At 39.5% G+C, this 18,242-nt stretch overlaps 1 protein-coding gene, 1 long non-coding RNA gene and 1 other non-coding gene across 3 annotated transcripts; 2 read left to right on the top strand and 1 right to left on the bottom strand.

The window, feature by feature from the left end:
- Positions 1–3,124: 3,124 nt before the first annotated feature.
- Positions 3,125–3,230, bottom strand: LOC146665594 (U6 spliceosomal RNA). Its single transcript, XR_014912877.1, has one exon. It is a non-coding gene; the product is annotated as a U6 spliceosomal RNA (small nuclear RNA).
- A 5,374-nt stretch (positions 3,231–8,604) lies between these two features.
- LOC146665593 (uncharacterized) lies at positions 8,605–11,715 on the top strand. The gene is made up of 3 exons (XR_014912397.1): positions 8,605–9,243; positions 11,255–11,325; positions 11,621–11,715. It is a non-coding gene; the product is annotated as an uncharacterized LOC146665593 (long non-coding RNA).
- A 2,015-nt stretch (positions 11,716–13,730) lies between these two features.
- On the top strand, positions 13,731–16,780 carry LOC146665592 (coxsackievirus and adenovirus receptor homolog). The gene is made up of 3 exons (XM_085410948.1): positions 13,731–13,803; positions 15,343–15,711; positions 15,813–16,780. Exons 1-3 carry the CDS (start codon positions 13,731–13,733, stop codon positions 15,977–15,979), a joined length of 609 nt encoding a protein of 202 aa, XP_085267074.1. The 3' UTR covers positions 15,980–16,780.
- The last annotated feature ends 1,462 nt before the right edge of the window (positions 16,781–18,242 follow it).

Raw genomic sequence — 18,242 nt, 5'->3', positions numbered from 1 at the left:
AAAACAAAATCGTCTGACATAATGTAACAATGTTTGGTCTGAAAAGGAGTAGGAAGAAGTATGAACATACTTATTAATTCCTACCCCTGCTCAACATCTTATTGATCCCACATAATTCACCTAATTCCCATCATCACATACTCCACACGATACACGAGGAGAACCTATATAAACTTGGCTACCGTGACTGATATAATTTGGATATAATTTGATATTTTTATACATACAATGGGTGATCATCTTTATCGGTATCATATTCTTCCAAAATCAGTTTTCGAAGTTTTTTCATGAACTTACTAATTCCTGAGCATTGCTGTAGATCTATAGTAAAACTATTCCACAGTTTTACCCCATAAATAGTGACACAAAAGGTTTTAACCTTTGACCGTGCTTTAAGAATCCTTAGATTCAATTTCCCCCTCAATTCATAGTCTCCTTCTCTGTCATAGAACATCCTCTGTATATTTCCTGGTAACGTATTGTATCTGGCCTTGTACATAATTTTTGCAGTTTTATATTTTATAAGATCCATAAACTTCAGTATTTTTAATTTCAAAAACATGATGTTAGTATGGTCTCTAAATCCTGCTTTATTAATCATCCTGATTGCTTTTTTTTGAATTTTACATATTGGTTGAAGTGCAGTTTTATATGTGTTTCCCCAAATTTCCACACAGTATTCCAAATATGGCAATATAAGTGAACAATAAAGTACCCGGAGTGATTTGGAAGGCAAAAAATATTTAACTTTACTTAGTACGGAGATGCTTCTTGAGAGTTTGGCTTGTATATGCTTTATGTGAGGTTTCCAGCAGATTTTGTTATCTATTATCACACCCAGAAATTTTGTATCCGAAACTTGCTCTATTTCAACATTGTTTACTAATAATTTTGCTCCTGCATCTTTTTTACAATTTCCGAATAACATAAATGTAGTTTTTTCCAAATTTAATGATAGCTTATTTCTATCAAACCATGTTTTCAGTTTAATCATTTCTTGTGTGACAATTTCCAAAAGCTGATGTAAGTTCTCTCCAGCACAAAAAATATTTGTATCATCTGCAAATAGAATAAACTGTAGTATATCTGATGTTCTGCATATATCATTGATATAGAGGATAAACAGCTTTGGTCCCAATACTGACCCCTGCGGAACTCCACAAACAATGTCCATACACTCTGATTGATATTCCCCAATTTTCACAAATTGCTGCCTGTCTCTCAAATAACTCTTTACCCATTCTAACACCACTCCTCTAATGCCGTAGTACTCCAGTTTATCAAGTAATATGTCATGATTAATTGTGTCAAAAGCTTTTTTTAGGTCAATGAATACACTAACTATACATTGTCTTTTATCTATATTGTTGGTGATATTTTCGATCAGTTCCATTAATGCCAATGATGTTGATCTATTTGATCTGAAACCATACTGACTATCCGTTATTATTTTGTGTTTATCTATAAATTTGTCAAGTCTATTACTAAAGACTTTTTCCAGTATTTTTGAAAACTGAGAAAGTAGAGAGACAGGCCTATAATTTGTGAATTGGTGTCTGTCACCATTTTTAAACAGTGGTGTTACTTTAGCTGTTTTCATTTGTTTTGGGAATGCACCAGTTTGTAAGGACAAATTGCAAATGTGTGTTAAGGGTTTGGAAATGCCCTCTATCACTCTCTTAACGATTTCCATATCAATGTCGTCAGAGTCTGTAGAGTTTTTTGTTTGTGATTTCCCAACAATATCAATGATTTCCATTTCTTCCACCACCGTTAAGAACATTGAATGAGGATTGCGGTCAATGAGTCTAGTTTCTTTCTCTACAGAATCTGCTTAATTCACAAAAGACAAACTTGTACATTTGTGAAATACGGCTTCGAACATTATTCTAAGCAGAGGTACACATCCTGCTGAGAAAATCGGCTCACACTGTGGGGAATACTTGACCTTCATGTTTTTGTTTTTTTTATTTGAGTTTTTCGGTTGGGATGCTACATGAGGGCTGCACAGCTCTGCTGAGGAGAAATTCTCTGTAACCAACATCCATTGTTGAATTTATTAAACCTCCCTGCATAATTCAAGCACAACTTTGGAGTTGCTATAAAACTCACTTTCTTGGTTGGAAACCAAGGACACAGTAATTTACCTAAATATTGAATGGAGTCTGGCGCACACAGGAGCCACTTCTCTTTTTTTATCTTTATTTTCTTCTGTGGAATTTACTTTGAAAGGTAATTAAAATATAAGGTAATCCATAGATGGTTGTGGAAAAACACCCCCCAGTTTTACTCCTCAGGGCCACTGCAGCCTGCTGAGGAATTCATCTCAACACTCATGTCATTCATTTTGACTCAGACAGCAGAGGAAACAAACTTCATCTCTGCGTATATTTGGATTCAGCGAGTCTTGAAAATCTTTAAATGTATGAAAATCAGATTTTCTCTGTTTGGGTAACACTCACAGTATCTCTGGTCATGATCTCTGTCCATCCACAGGTAGGGTGGTGGTGGTGATGGAGGGGATTTCCTTCAAAATGAAAGTCCTGCCCAAGTTGAAGTACAACTCAGGTCAACTGTGTGTTTTAATGACAGTAAATACAGAAGAATGAATGTATATACTTGTATCAAATTTAACATAAAGAATGACATATTTTAATATTGTGTCTGACTCCAACACCAACACGTGTTTGTCCTGCTACAGCCCTTAATGTGAAAAATCTCACATTAAGGGCTGTAGCAGGACAAACACGTGAACTCTCAGAATGGCCTCCATTCGTCAATATGACATCCATTATGAGCTTAAAACGTCCAACAAAAGGAGCAAGTGCTGACTCTCCAGGTTGGTCCAGCTAATGTGTGACCTCCAGCGGCGCCTCCTGTGATGTTTTTAATTTTTGCCTTACACAAACTTCCCTTACGCAGTATCATTAGAAGGTACAGAATACATTTTCACTGATCTGCAGATAACACCCAACTTTATCGATCCATGAAGCCAGATAACACACACTAATTAGACTCTCTACCACCAGGGGGCGGAGTCAGAGGCACTTCCTTCTTGATTTAACTCTACTGTCAGTCAGCTAAAGAATGATTAAACACAGATTTTGTGCGTGTTTTTAAAAGGGAAAATGAGGAACGCTTCACGAATTTGCGTGTCATCCTTGCGCAGGGGCCATGCTAATCTTCTCTGTATCGTTCCAATTTTAGTATATGTGCTACCGAAGTAACACGACAGCTCCAAGGACCCGGGAGCTATTTAAAGCCCTCCGTCACGGAAGCTGTCTGAGTCACGGTTACAGTGGGAAGAGGCTTAAACTGCGTTTAAACTGATGGGAAACTGCAGCAGAAACACGTCTGGGTGCTGCTGGGTCGGTTATACATCTGTAAGAAGACACAGAGGCTCAGAGAGCGCCAGTCTGAGTCTGTTCCTCATTCTCTGCTTTCACTTTGAGCCTGTGAGACACACGGAGGCATTGTGGGTAATATACACAAATCGGTTGTACTCACACGCTGCTGATTGGACAGCTGAAGGCAGCAGAACAAAAGCCGACTCAACAACCCTCCTCCCACCCCCGACTGACCTTCACCCGCCCTGCAGGCTGGGAGAGAGACACCATCAGGAGGCGGGAGGAGAGAGAAACCCGGCCCTGCTGCACTCAAACAGAAAGACCTCCACAGGGTCTGGATCTTGCATCAGGACTCAGATCCGGAGGTTTTTCTGAATCCCAGCAGGACCTGGACTCATTCTGCTTATCATTCTGCTGCTGACTGCCTCTGAAACAGCTCCCATTTTAAAACCACTTTCAATTATCCCAAAAAGTTGATTATGTTCATTGTGTATGACCTCCTTGGCTTTGGTGACTCTCCAGGTTGGTCCAGCTAATGTGTGACCTCCAGCAGCCCCTCATCTATTAGCTCTATTAGGGACGTCTCTACACTAACGTTAGTTCAAGACAGCTGTTATGTTCTTTTCTGTTTTGTTTTTTTTGAATAACACCAAGGCATTCTTCTTCCTTCAATTTATATTATACATGCTTCCCATAGGCGGTATCATCAGAAGGCATAGCATACATTTTCACTGCTATGCAGATGACACCCAGCTCTATCCATGAAGCCAGATAACACACACCAGTTAGTTAAACTTCAGGAATGTCTAAAGACAAAGACCTGGAGGACCTCTAATTTTCTGCTTCTTAACGGTGATCAAACTGAGTTTATTGTACTCGGCCATGAAAATCTCAAAAATATGGTATCTAACCAGATTCTTACTCTGGATGGCATTACCTTGGCCTCCAGTAACACTGTGAGGAACCTTGGAGTCATTTCTGACCAGGATATGTCCTTCAATGCACATATTAAATAAATATGTAGGACTGCTTTTTTCAATTGCACAATATAAAAAAGAGCATAAGAGAGAGTATATAACCCCTGTGCTTGCCTCACTGGACTGGCTGCCTGTGTACAAACATTTTAAAATTCTTATGTTTGTTTTTAAACGCTTTAACAATCTTGGCCCGGCCTTACCTCTCTGAGCTTCTTCATCCTTACACACCCTGTCAGTCTCGTAGGTCAGCTGACCAGTTGCTCCTGGAAGGACTGAGATCCAGGAGGAAGCTCAGAGGGGACAGGGCCTTTTCTATCCTTGCTCCTAAATTATGGAATAACTTGCCCTTGCACATTAGAAAGGCCCCTTCACTGTCCGCTTTTAAAACACGTGTTAAAACCCATTTTTATTCTTTGGCTTCTGACCTCAGGGAGACTTAGTTAACAACTAATTTAAATGCAAGACAAGCTAACTAATTATTTATTTGACCTTTTTTTTTTAAAACTTTATTTGGCTTTTAATTATATTTTATGTAATTTTATTATTATATTCCAATGTACAGCACTTTGCATATGCTGTGGTTGTTTTAAAGTGTTTTATAAATAAAGATGATGATGAAGAAGAAGAAGAAGAAGATGATGATGATGATATCTCTAAAATTAGAAATATCCTGTCTCAGAGTGAAGCTGAAAAACTAGTTCATGCATTTATTACTTCTAGGCTGAACTACTGTAATTCATTATTATCAGGATGGCCTAAAAACTCCCTGAAAAGCCTTCAGTTAATCCAAAATGCTGCAGCAAGAGTACTGACAGGGACTAGAAAGCCACTCTCTTCACTGGCATCCTGTTAAATCCAAAATCAAATTCAAACCCCTGCTCCGGCAGGTGATGACGTACCTGCTTCCGGGTCGAAACTACTCTGTGTTTATTAAGGGTGTTGTGTTTTTAACATTTTTTAATTCTTTGTATCTTGCAGTATTTAATCTGAACAAACCCCTAAAAAAAGGCAGTGATCTCCGTCGGCCTCTCTCCGTTTTTATTACCGCTATTCATTTTAAAGCTTAGTTTTTAAAACCTTACGATGCTACAACAGCCCAGCTCATGCAGCAGTATATTAATGACTATGTCACGGATCACAGAGTGTACAGGTAATTGGACCCCAAAAAGCAGACTCAAAACTCCAAAATATGTACAGATTTATTGATTAACTCATGAATCTTTAACGAAGTCGGGGGAACGAAAGACTAAGGCTCACGCTTTGGGGGAAAATGAGGAGCGCGGCGCCCATGGGGGAACTTCAAGAGAAAGGGGAGACACAATTAATAGCACTCAAGCTGTGTCCAAATTCATGGGCTGCATCCTCCTGAGGACGCATTTGTAGACCGATTACGTCACAGCGATGTGCCGAAGGCTGTCCAAATTCGTAGACTCCTCCGAATGCAGCCGACAAATGCGTCCTCCTTTTCCCCAAATTTGAAGGATGGGTCGGGTGTGTCCTTAGTGGCCTACCATATCCCAGAATTCATAGCGCGGCCCAGACAAACTCCAGTTTTCTACCAAGTTTTAAAATTACTCTTATTAATCTTTCTGGGTCACAAAATAAACTTTTAACATATTTTCAGGCGAGAATGTGGGTGTGTAAACTTCAAATATCTGCTTGATTTATCAAGATATCGCATATTTGCAAAAGCGCTTCGACGTTTTCGGAGACGTCTGCTACCCACCAGCTCGATAGCTAGCCGGGAGCTCGAGGGTCACTGAAGCCGCCGAGAATGGCACAACTCCCAGCACATCATTTTCAGATCACCGCGGCCTTTCGCTACTCAGGTTAAACATAATATATAAGTCACTTAGACAACCTAAAAATGTTATTGTTTGGGTTTTTTCAGTGTTTTATTTGTTCGTGAGTAAATCGGTTTGGCTGAGATTAAAGTTATTAGATTAGATTAGATAAAATAAAACTTTATTAATCCCCCGGGTGGGTTCCTCCTTGGTTTTTACACCGCTCAATAAAAGTCAAACAGAAAAATGATTAAACAGAAGTGTGAGACGGTCGAGAATTTACGCCAGTGTCCTGTTATATTTTAGATAGCAAGGAGCAGATGGCCGAGTTTATTAAACTCCACCGAGACAGCGGTGACGCTAATCAGACGGCTAGACCGTCCAATTTCCCCAGCCGTTTACTTCCGGCCTACCCGACCTTCTGAGGACCCGACTCACGTAGACCGCGAAGGCCGGGTCCTCAGGAGGATGCAGCCCATGAATTTGGACACAGCTTCAGGTTACCCGGAGCGAGACAGCTAGACTGCATTAATTGCCGAGGCTTACAGGCAGAGCAGGACCGTAGAGCTTAGAGGGGAAGAGGTGTCTTTGGAGGGAATCCAAGGGAGAGAGGCAATCAAGCAAGAGGACAGGCAGGCAACAGACTACCTTGCCGAATGCTGATCACTAATTGCACAAACAAAAATCAAACGGAATCCAAAATCTCACATGGAAAAAGCAAAGATTTAATGCAGAACCTAGTTACCACCGAAGGGAGACTAACAGACAGGCGAAGAGTAGCCATGGAGTGGATAAAAGTTAGTGTTCATCCTCCAGCTGTTTATATTATGCTAACATAGCTGAGTCGCTAGCGATCACATATTTCACATCATTATATACACTGGCTTTTTGTGACGGAAAAAGTGTGGACTTTATACCAGTTTTTAAATTGTGTTGATAGGCCACGTAAAACCAGAGTTATGATAAAATTATATGTAATGTTTGGTTTTCTTCCTGAATACTGTCGTTGTTTATATTTACTGCGGGAAGAAACGGCGTTTTATAAGGAAAACGCTCGAAAGCCTGTGAGCAAAAAGAAAACCAAAACCACCCTTTCCTATTGACCGAAAAATGCACCATGTCGACCAATCAAAAAAATGATATGGCAACATAGCATTTAGTTGTTTAGGGAGGGGGAAGTTTTACGAGTGACGGCGGTGTTTTGAGATGTGAGAGATTTGCGACGTTTAGCGCTAATCTTGCGTAGTTAGTGTGTTTTGTTGTGTAGTTAGTGTGTAGTGTAGTCAATAGTTTTGTTGTGTGTGTCAGAACAATGAGGCGACTGCTGAATGTTACAGGTGTTACAGGAGTGATACATGTCCTGTTGTCAGGCCTGCAGGTATCAGGCTGTTGTTCTCCTTTATCTCATAGTGGACAGAAATGATTTTTTGGAGTGTCACAAATAATTTGTGTGGCATCAAATTTGATGCAGAACAGCTGATTGTTCTGTAAATAGTTTGAAATGTTTATTTAAAAAACGCCTTGGCTGCATTTTTAGGTAAACAGCTGCAAAAAAACGTTGTTTGGAAAACTCAGTAACTTTTTTGAAGAAGTAACTATATAATTAATTGCCCAGCACTGGTCATTATATACTGTATTTTACAGACAGAGTTACAGGACTCTCTCCCAGACCACAGACTCATAATACAAGTCAGAGCTTTATAAAAAAAAGAAAGAAAGAAAAAAAAGAAAGAAAGAAAGTTGTGCTTTCAAAATTGGAGTTCAAGTTATTTTTACTTCCAATAGTGTTAACATCCTACACAGGTCATGAACAAGATTTTTTCAAATTTCCATTGTAAGTGGGCTAAAGCAGTTAATTAAATGTAAATGCTGTAATTTGATTATTTTAATAAACCATGTAACTTGGATGGATTCGACGCTGGCGTGACCACAGTGCACACGTCTGCTGTCTGTCTGCGTCTGCTCACAGAGGTCCAAGGGACCGCTCAGGGACACATGAAAAATTAGAGGGAACATACAACCAGATTAACATGTGAGTGAAGTTGCCCCCCCCCCAATCTTCTTCAATCAAATAAAAATGGTATCAAATGTTTGTGCTGCAAAAAATTTCGTTTGTGCTGCATTCATTTTAAAGATATTAATACAAATTTCTAGATGTCATCAGAGGTCAACTCCCCCCCTGTTTGTGCCGCTCTCATTTACATTAAAAATAAAAATATTATAATAATATAATATAATAATAAAATATTAATATTAATAAATATTAATAAAAGAATGTCTTGATGCATACTCAATCATCCAGGTAAGTCTTTTCTCTGCACATTTTAACTGAAATAACAGGGTAGGGACTTTGTATATTCCATCTGTGTAACTCACCTTGGAGAATCGTGTAGTGTTTGCTAGGAACACCAGTAGCCAGTATAGGTAATTGATAAGCACAGCTGGAGAGAATTGGTAGTTATACACAGTCTATATAAGCTTGGTGAGTAAAACAAACCTTTGGGGGTTTATGAGGAGAAAGTAGTTACAGTGAATTTACAGTGGTTAGAAAGCAATTATAGCCAGGGTGGTGATTGAGAAGCGCTTGTGAAAGTGAGTGGATTTAAGAAAGTGAGTGATTGGGGTGTTTCAGTTGGTTTGCTTTCTTTTCTTTCTGACTCTGTGTGTTTGTGGTACAGTGGAGTAGGTAAGTTATCAGGTGTAATAGATACATGGACAGGCGTAGGTGGGGGGAAATGGAGCCCAAACTTGTGAGGGAGCTTCTGGAGTTCAAACTCCACAACTGCTGAAGGGTCAAGAAGCAGAGAAAGATGTACAATTAAGAGAAGAGTTGAGACCTTCAGGAAAAATGATGAGTACAATTGATTATTTCATGTAAACTATCAGAATGTACTATTCTGCTTTCATGTGTTCATTTGTTTTGTTTTTTTTCCCGCTTTTACACGTTTAATCTTGATGGAAAGAAAACTAAAACTGAGCACTTGGTGAAAGTGGTCTGCTCTGCCAAAGAGGCAAATGAAATGCTTAAGGATATTTCATTACAGCCACTTTGGTGGACACTGTGGATGGAAGAAGACTCAGACTATCATGGCACACTATTACTTCCCTGGCATGGAAGGGGACATTCAAAAATGTGTGAGTACAGTTCTTCAAGATGAGCATGAACAAAGGTGTGTGTTTTACTGTGCTTTTCTTTGTTTGTACTCTGTTGGTTTTGACAAACACATATTATCTACAGCTATAAGTCATTGTGCTGATTATTATGAAAAGCAAGGAGAAATTTAGACTGTTTTTAAGAATTTAATGTTACTCTATTTGTCACTAGGTTGCTCAGTGTCCACAATGCCAATGTAACCAGGGCAATATCATCCCATATGGAAAGGATGTATATAAATCTTATAAAGTTTGTATCTGTCTTTTGTGAAACTTGTATGAAAAGCATACAAGAGTGAAAAAAGATATAAGATCCCTAGAAAAATTATATAAATGAAACTTGTATGTTTTGGATACTTCCTAAAACAATATATGAAAGTGGCCACTTTCATGAGTAAATCATGTAAGCCTTATATGATTCACTATATGAAGTAGGCCACATCTGATGCAAGTTTTTTCTATTTCTTTTCCATATGGGAAGGGAAAAAATTATACATTCCAATAGTTGTTACAGTAATGCAGACAGAATAGTTGATACTATTCAAATACTTCAAACATAATATAACACACTTGTCTTTTTTCCTCATAATTCACAGAGCCCTTTGAGCTCACTGGAATGGATCTTGTTGGTAAACTAACCTTAACAAATGGCGGTAATCAATACATTTGTGTCATGATTGATTATTTCACCAAATGGACAGAGTCCTACCCACTAAAAAGTAAAACAGCAGATGAGGGCACCGGTGTATTCTTGATCTCTTTTACAAATTAGGTGCACCTAAAAGACTGCTAACAGACCAGGGCTCAGAGTTTTCCCACAAGGTACAACATTAATAAATAAAGCAAATATGTAATTTCAGCTGTGATGACTAATGTGATCAACTTTTCAAGGTCATCTATGACCTGTGTGAAACTCTGGGCATCAAAAGAAGCCTCTGCTCAGCATGTCATCCCCAAACAAATGGCCTTGTGGAAAAATTAAATGGCACAAGCCAGAGGTTAAGTACTGCCCTTTATATTTAATGTTGTAACTACGTCACAAAACTGCATATTGAGTATATTTTTCTTTTTCATGCTACCAAATTTCAGATCCCTCAATAAACTGGTGACTGACCACTCAAAGAGCTGGGACAAATTTCTGCAGTTGACTATGTTCGGGCTCAGAACAAGAAAGCAGGTGACTACAAAATAAAGCCCCCTTTTCCTCATGTTCGGCAGGGAGGCAAGGTATCCATTGGAGATCCCAAAGGAATGCAGGTAAAATGCTATAATGCACTTGAGGGAAAATGTTTTAATCCAGTTTCAGTTACTCGGTGTCCTTCTATTTTGGCAGATTACAGAAGAAAGCGTCTGTATGATCATTTCAGTGAAGTTTGTGAGGGCCTAAAATCTCAGGAGGTGGTGTATGCTGAAGTGACCAAAAATGCCAAAAGCAGCCAAGAAAATATCCACAGGAGAGAAACAAAAAGGGGAGAGGAGGATAGTTTTCAGGTGGGAGACCTTGTTTTGCAGAAAAATATAAGGCAAGAAGAGAGGAAAGGTGGCAAACTGGATTTGGATATGGTGGGACCCTTTAAAATTATGAAGCCGGAGGGCAAAACTTGGTGTCAGAGAAGGGAAAGAGGACTCTCAAGATTAACACAGACCAATTGACACACTACTTCCAGCCTAAAGAGAGGGTCCAAGCAAAACTGAAGGAACTGTTTGCTCCTTGTGAGGGGCCATCAGCACCACCAGTGTCACCACCTTCCTGTTAGGGGAAATCGCCGGTGCAGTCTTGCTGTGACCCAGAAGATGATGACTAAGGAGATGGTGAAGTTATTTTCTGAGAATGTTGACTTGGCCCCTGGGAAAGAGTTGGAAAGTGAGGTATGTAAACTTTTTCCAAATCACCTTATTGGAAGGGAATGACGGTGTAATGTTTGTGCCTATTTGACAATGGTGGGGCGAAAAAATGCTGCATTAATTATGGACTAATGTTTAATGACATCAGTTTGGCAGGGGTCCACAAAAAGTTGTCATGCCTGTGGTGAGAGAAGCTCGGGTGCAGAAACAGATCAGTGGGTAAGATAACCAAATCAATACCTAAGACTGAAGCACCTTAAATGGTTTACTTCAACATCACTGGGTAAAATGTCACTTTGATGCACCAACAGAAAACTTATAGTTCAGGTGACCTGCATGCCTTTGCACTTTAAACACACGGAGCACCTAAAGGACACATGAAAACATCGAGCAATCCACAGATAAGACTTTTGCACAGAAATCTGCAGTACCTGCACATTCAGATATGTTTAGTTCCTTCACTCAACAGCCTGACTTTAGACGAATGACTCTGACAATCTAATTTTTCTTTCAGATTGAATGCAACAGCTACGGAAAGTGATACCACACAGTGTACGTGGACTGTACAGAAGGCTACTACAAATGTTATGCATGCTAAATAAACAGAAGAAATGATCGCTGTTGTCTTTGCTTAATGATTGGTTTAATTCTTGACAATCCACATTGCTGGCATTGCATCTTTCAACATGCTTGTGGGTAGATTTGAATGCACATGATTTATGTGAGTGAAGTTGGCCCCCAAACGAAAAATTTTGCAGCACAAACGTAGCACAAACGTTTGATACCACTTTTGTTAGATTTGACGAAGGTGGGGGGCCAACTTCACTCACATGCCAGATGCAAGTGCAGCCACTCAGCCTCTACTCAATGTGGTGATAGAACCAGGTACAGATGTGTGTCTCAAGTTAATCTGGTCGTGAGCTATGGCACCTGGCCACAGGTGGCAGTAGTGGACTGAGCTCCATTTGAGAGTGCTCCAGCTGCTAGGTGATAGTCAGTAGATCTGCTACAGACTGAAGATCATATGCAAGTTTTGGAAATTAAACTATGAATATTCTTAACTTGGCTTTAAAACCAAAAAATTCTAACTCACCGAAAAAATCAAAACCACACCACAAACCAACTGACACACGTAGGTCACTCACTTTCTTAAATCTACTCAAGCTCGACTCAATCTCACTGGCTCTGTTTATTACTAATCACTGTAACTGCTGTAAATTCACAGTAACAACCATCTCCCTACAAATGTTTGTTAAATTAACCAAATTTATACAGACTGTATATAACTACAAACTCTCTCCAGCCATCTTGATGAATTACCTATATTGGATCAAAATGTTCATTTCCGGAGAAAAGACGCAGATGTCTATTTATTTGCTGTTTTCGTAGTTGCCTCATGCATGAGAATATCACCACATAAACTTGCGACATTTTTAAAATACTTTGTTGTTCAAGAGCCAGGCAGACTAAAGGTTCAGTTAAGAAACAAGGGGACAGAGCGGTTGTAGCACAGTGTGGAGCACTAGTAAAATTACTGCTCACTCTAACCCCATGATTACACTCCAAAAACCACTGCACACCCTTCCAACCCCTAATTGCACTCAAGTAAATGCAAGTTTTTGGAAAAATATAGTTTTAAAAGTACTTTTATTGCACCATGTTCATTCACTCATGAGCTGCTGTAACATGAATCAGATGGCTGAATAGCCACTTCAGCATGTAGTCAAGTTCTATAGTCTTGATTTTATGAGCTTTATTTTATGACCAAATGATTTATTCTCTTGTAGATTTTTGGTTTTTCCGTGTTTTTTTCCACTGTGACATTTAGAAGAGCTAAGAAGATCTCTTCAGAGCAACAGTTAGTGTTTTGAAACAACCTTCTGTATCTCTGTAAACAATATTTTCAGTAAACTGACCGCTCTGTGACCATCACTAAATGAATATATTAACATGACTCCGGCTTAATCAGGATAATACTTTCCTGTTGTGACCACCTGAGCTTCAGATAAAGAACAAACTAACACAATACACATTTTTAAAAAAAGGTAAGAATTCACATTTACAGAGGTTCAAATTGTTATCAGCAGCTTTTGCCCTGCCAGGTTGTTTTTTATTTAACTTATTAGAATACACCAAGAAACATGAAAACATGCAAGGCTAATGCAGTTTCTGAAAACTGGATGGAAAAGTAGGTGAGCTGTGAATAATATTTAAGCTCCTGAAACTCAGGATTTTTATTTTTTTAAGTAAGTAACAACTGTGTTACATCTTCCAGTTAATAAAGGAAGCTTAGTTGGGCCAGACAGGAATATAAACTCATTACAAATAGTTAGGAGAAAATTAAAAATAGTTTAGGTCTCAGGGCTGCTATTTCTCTCACCCAAAACACCCTTTCACGTGAAATACATCAGCTCTAAACTTGTGCTGTCTATAAAAAAAATTAAATTCCATGTGATGACGTTTTCAGCTAAGTTTCTTCCTGAACAGTAATGGCGGCGCACTGCTGAAAACGTGGTTTGTGACTTTGGCATTCCTTTAGTTTTTAAAGTAGCCTGTGGCATTAACAGAAAACAATAACATACTCATAAAACAAAATACAGTCAGCTGATCTAGAAAGCACAAGAATGGCTGCCGAGTCATCTGCGTTGTTCCGCTGGTTCTTGTGGTTTTTCAGCATTGTCATGCTTGTCTCTGCAGGTGAGCGTTATTTCTTAAACATTCACATTTGGTTTATAGAAGTAGTAGTATCCGCCCATTTTACATATAAATACTGTTTCTTGAAGAATTATTTTCATAATGACTGAGTTTCTTTGTGTGTTGACACGAGGCTGGTGGTGGTTGTTATACACACAAAGCAAGGCTACGCTACGCTAAGGCAACACGAGGCTGGGTGGTGTCTGTGGCCTTGTAACGTTTTGACTCCATGTCTGACCACAGAGACCAAAGAACTTTACTGCCTGCAGCATCTGTAGTTTTCAGAATGAGTCTCCATTGAATAAAGCTTTTTGTTCAAAGAATAAAGGCCAGCAGTGGCTGCACTGAATAGACACAGTAACCTATAATGAGGGGACTGCATATTTAATTGTACCATGGCATGGTTTTGTTCTGTAATCTGTATGCACTGATTTACACTACTAGTAAAATGTTTTAGAACACAAATTCTTCTAGTTTTTAAATTTTTATTTCAGAATCCTACAAAAAGGCCTTTTTCAGGGAACAAGAAATAGCTTAACAACTTAAAGCTGTTCTGCAACAGTAGAGATTGATCAAGCCTTCAAAGTCGATGCTACCAATTGCTACAGGTGTCCCAATTTTTCTTGATTACTTACAAACTGGTCTGTCTGCTGGGGGCAGGGGGTTGTAAATGCAGTGTTGGAACACAATGAGGTACCATACCCTTAATGTACTCAGTTGTACTGCAGTAATGTACTGAAGAAATTTGTGTGTTGCTATAGAAAAAGAAAGAAAAAAGCAATTAACAATGGATGGCAGACAACTCATCATAAGGTTTAAAAGTCTTTCCTACAGTGAATTTGCAAAGAAAGTCACTGTGTTAGTTGGTACAGTTCCCTTCACCATCAAAGGGCACTCAGAACCTGGGGAATCTCAGACAGGAAGAGGTCTGGCAGACCACAATAAAAATCAACAGACAAGTTTCTGGGAGTCAACAGCTTATGTGACAGACTTCCCAACTTCAAGCACAGCGAGTTACAACAAGAAACCATTGGTAAGTCGTCAGAATAAGAAAACGAGACATGCCTGTGGCATGAAACACCACCGATAGACTACTGAAGACTGGAAGAAGGTGCTATGGACTGATCTATCAAAATTTTAACACTTCATCATGCATAATTTACGTACACCACCGGGTATTGTTTTGCTGCGGTTGATGACTGTTACAGAATGAGAGGCAATGAAGCAACCACAAGGTGGACATTTTTCCCTCTTCATCCTTTCTGGGTTTTTTCCCACTAGTTTTGCTTTTGGCTAGTGTCAGTTTCATTACCTGTAGCATGAGGCGATACCTGGACCCCACAGTAACCAACTCGTCCAGAATGTCTCATCATTATGTGCCACTGCCACAAAGTTTGCTGTGTCTCAGCACAGTCTCAGAGGCACGGTACACTGACCCAACAGTGGTCTGTCTCATTCCTCACTGTGATTGGCTGTTGTAGAAGCAAGCAGTTATACAATGGTTGCTCTAACCCCTCTACTTTGTGTTGTTTCCTCTTTTAGAGCTGAAAAACATCACAGCTGAGTCTGGACTGAACGTCACTCTGCCATGTCGAGCTCCAAACAATAACATCCTGATCTCAGTTGTAGAGTGGAGCAGGCCTGACCTGAAGAGAGACGAGTATGTGATCTTATACCGGGACAACCAACTTCATCCAGATTACCAGGATCCATCCTTTAAGGGCCGGGTGGACCTGCAGGATAACCAGATGAAAGATGGAGACGTCTCATTGGTGCTGAAGGATGTGACGATTAGTGATGCTGGAACATATGAGTGTCGTATTATCCAGAGGACAGGAACAACTCGAATGAAGAGAACTTGGCTGACGACTGACCCCATAAATATCATCAACCTGAGTGTTGTTCCTTCAGGTGAGTTTGAGTTCAGTGTGTGCAGTTTGAAGAGGAAATTGATTCTGGTCTGTGCTTCAGTGATCACGTTCCTGTCCCTCACACCTATTTCTCACCTACAGATCCACCAGGAGGACACAGAGAGGACAGATGGGAGGAAGATGGATCTGTTGGACTGATAGTTGGTGTGCTAGTTTTTTCTACAACAGTGGTTGTTGTCAGTGGTCTATTGATTTACAGAAAACTTAAAAGGCAACAGAATCACGGCTCAGCAGCAACAACAGGATGAAGTGCAAGCCTCCTGGTGCCGTTTCCAGTGTTGACATTGAAGACTTGACTGAACGCTCAGTATTTGGTTTGATTTTTACATGCCTCTTATTATCCTCAGTGTTTATACACCAGTACTTTATTTGGGTTTTCATTACTGTATTTTTCGGACCACAAGGTGCACTGAATTAAAAGCCGCAATAAGCAAAACAAAACAGTCAGATAAGTCAGACTTTATTCATGTAATTTTTCTTGCTTCCTTCACTTCTGTACCATTGATTAATTAATGTTGAATTCTCTCGCAGCTTCTCTGTTCCCATGTTGTTGCAGTTTATTAATGACTAACCTTGTATTGTGGATGGATCATCTCAGTTGTTCTCCTGACCGAAGTTTGGTCCGTTTACAGCATCCTGCCATGCGATTGCATTTTCCCCCAACCATCGGGAACCCTCGTGTTATCGTTTATTTAGTTGAAAAAGGTTAGCGTTCATCCTCCAGCTTCACTGTGTTTATGTTATGCTAACATAGCTGTGTCGCTAGCGATCACATAGCACATAATTATATACCAGCTAGTCCAACTTCAGTAACCCTGCAAACGTCACTGCTGTTTAATTTTCTGTCTTCATTTATGCTGGAAGTGATAGCACAGCTGTACGTTTGAATTTTTTAGAAATCTCTCAGACAGAACATGCTAAACTAATCTACGTTAGATCTTACAGACACTGAGCTGACTGACAACAAATACACTGTGTATTACTGTAGATTATAAACCAACAGTTGTTACTAAGCTGTTTAATGGTGCAGGACCTACTGGTTGATTACAGCTGAATGACCTCCAATTTCAGATGGGGGAGTCTTGTCTACGCCTCTTCCTGTTGGTACTCTCACTACAGATTGTGTAGCATGAGTTTGTGTACTGCTAATAAATGTCTGCATCACTTTTTGTAAGTCAGTCTAGTCTTTTGTTGTCCTTGGCTGTAAAATTTAAAATTCATCTTCAACATTTAAATAGTTGTAATTAAACAGAGCTGGAATCAGTTCAAAGCAAAGAAATCATCACTGAACCTGAGTAAAATCTAGACCAACCAAGTGATAACTTCTAGACTGCAGTTTGCAGTCTAGAAGTTATCACCTGAAAAGCCATTTAGTTTATTTATTTATTCATTTAAAAAAAAAAAATTATATTTAGTGGAGTCATCAGATCTGCTAATGTTAGCTAGCTTAGTTAGCGAGCTCCATTCATATGCACACACTTTTACATCCTCTCCTCGTGTCCCATCACAGATGTGAGCTTAAGTGTTAAGGTCAAATTGAAGCAACAGCTGGAACAAAAATATTTTCATAAATCATTCAATCGCTTTTAATGATCTCAGGCATAAAAGTGTTCATGGCATACTTTACACACCAGGCCAGTTCTAATTTAATCACAGCACGGCATAACTGACAGAATCAAACTTAAAAAAACCAAAAACTCAAAAAACAACAACAACAACATTAATCTTCAATAAACTCCGATGTGAAAATGAACATCTCTTCACGGGAGCCAAGAATCCAGCGACTGTGGCGTTATAGGTCGGAGCCCTCACTGTCTTCTCCGTTCTTCAGCTAACCTCACGTTAGTTACAAGCCGCCTCTGCTTCGTGTTCGTTGTTTCTAAACTACGTTTACCTTGTTTACCTTACTGCTGTTTCCTATGATCAAATCTGTGTTTGGGTCCACGTCCACGTCCTGGCCTCTGGGCTCCCTCTCTTCCGTGCCTCCTAACAGACTTCAGTCTTCAGTTACTCACCTTCACAGGCTCGTGCTGCAGCAGGACTTAATGTCGTTAAAGCAAACCTTCAGAGAGTGTTTTTCCTCACACACACAATCCAGACGTGTCTGCTTTAAAAAAAGTCAACATACAGCCAGAAACCACCTGTTACTTTGCTTAACAGCTTCTTGTAATGGACCGTGCTCTCCTGTGAAGGCTCAAAATGCACTCAGCACACCCAAATAAATACGACAATAAGAAAGATATTAAGGTGAAACTCAAACTCAAAACACACAGAAATGATAAAATTACTCAAGCAGCAGCAGAAATTTTTGCCCCATTGGTGTGAGAATCCATCTAACACAGGATCATGGCAGTTTGTGATACGGTCATCTCAAAACACTGATTTGTGTCTGTGTGTACAAAATAAATATTTTCCTATATAAGCAGGCATCAGCAATAATTTATATTTTAATTAGGGCAATGCGGTTCCTGTGTAGAGAAAAAAAAAAAGTGTGTTGCACTGAGGTTTTCG

The sequence above is a fragment of the Rhamphochromis longiceps genome, linkage group LG7 (assembly GCF_057381845.1).
Source record: "Rhamphochromis longiceps isolate RC_006_pf linkage group LG7, R_longiceps_female_GT1.1, whole genome shotgun sequence".
NCBI lineage: Eukaryota > Metazoa > Chordata > Actinopteri > Cichliformes > Cichlidae > Rhamphochromis > Rhamphochromis longiceps.
Note: the sequence above shows the minus strand (reverse complement) of the source record. Positions and strands in the feature narration are given on the sequence as shown.

Coding starts and splice junctions, on each gene's coding strand:
- LOC146665592 (XM_085410948.1), top strand. CDS start 13,731: ATGGCTGCCGAGTCATCTGCGTTGTTCCGCTGGTTCTTGTGGTTTTTC. Junction 13,804..15,342: donor TGTCATGCTTGTCTCTGCAG/GTGAGCGTTATT, acceptor TTCCTCTTTTAG/AGCTGAAAAACATCACAGCT. Junction 15,712..15,812: donor CCTGAGTGTTGTTCCTTCAG/GTGAGTTTGAGT, acceptor TCTCACCTACAG/ATCCACCAGGAGGACACAGA.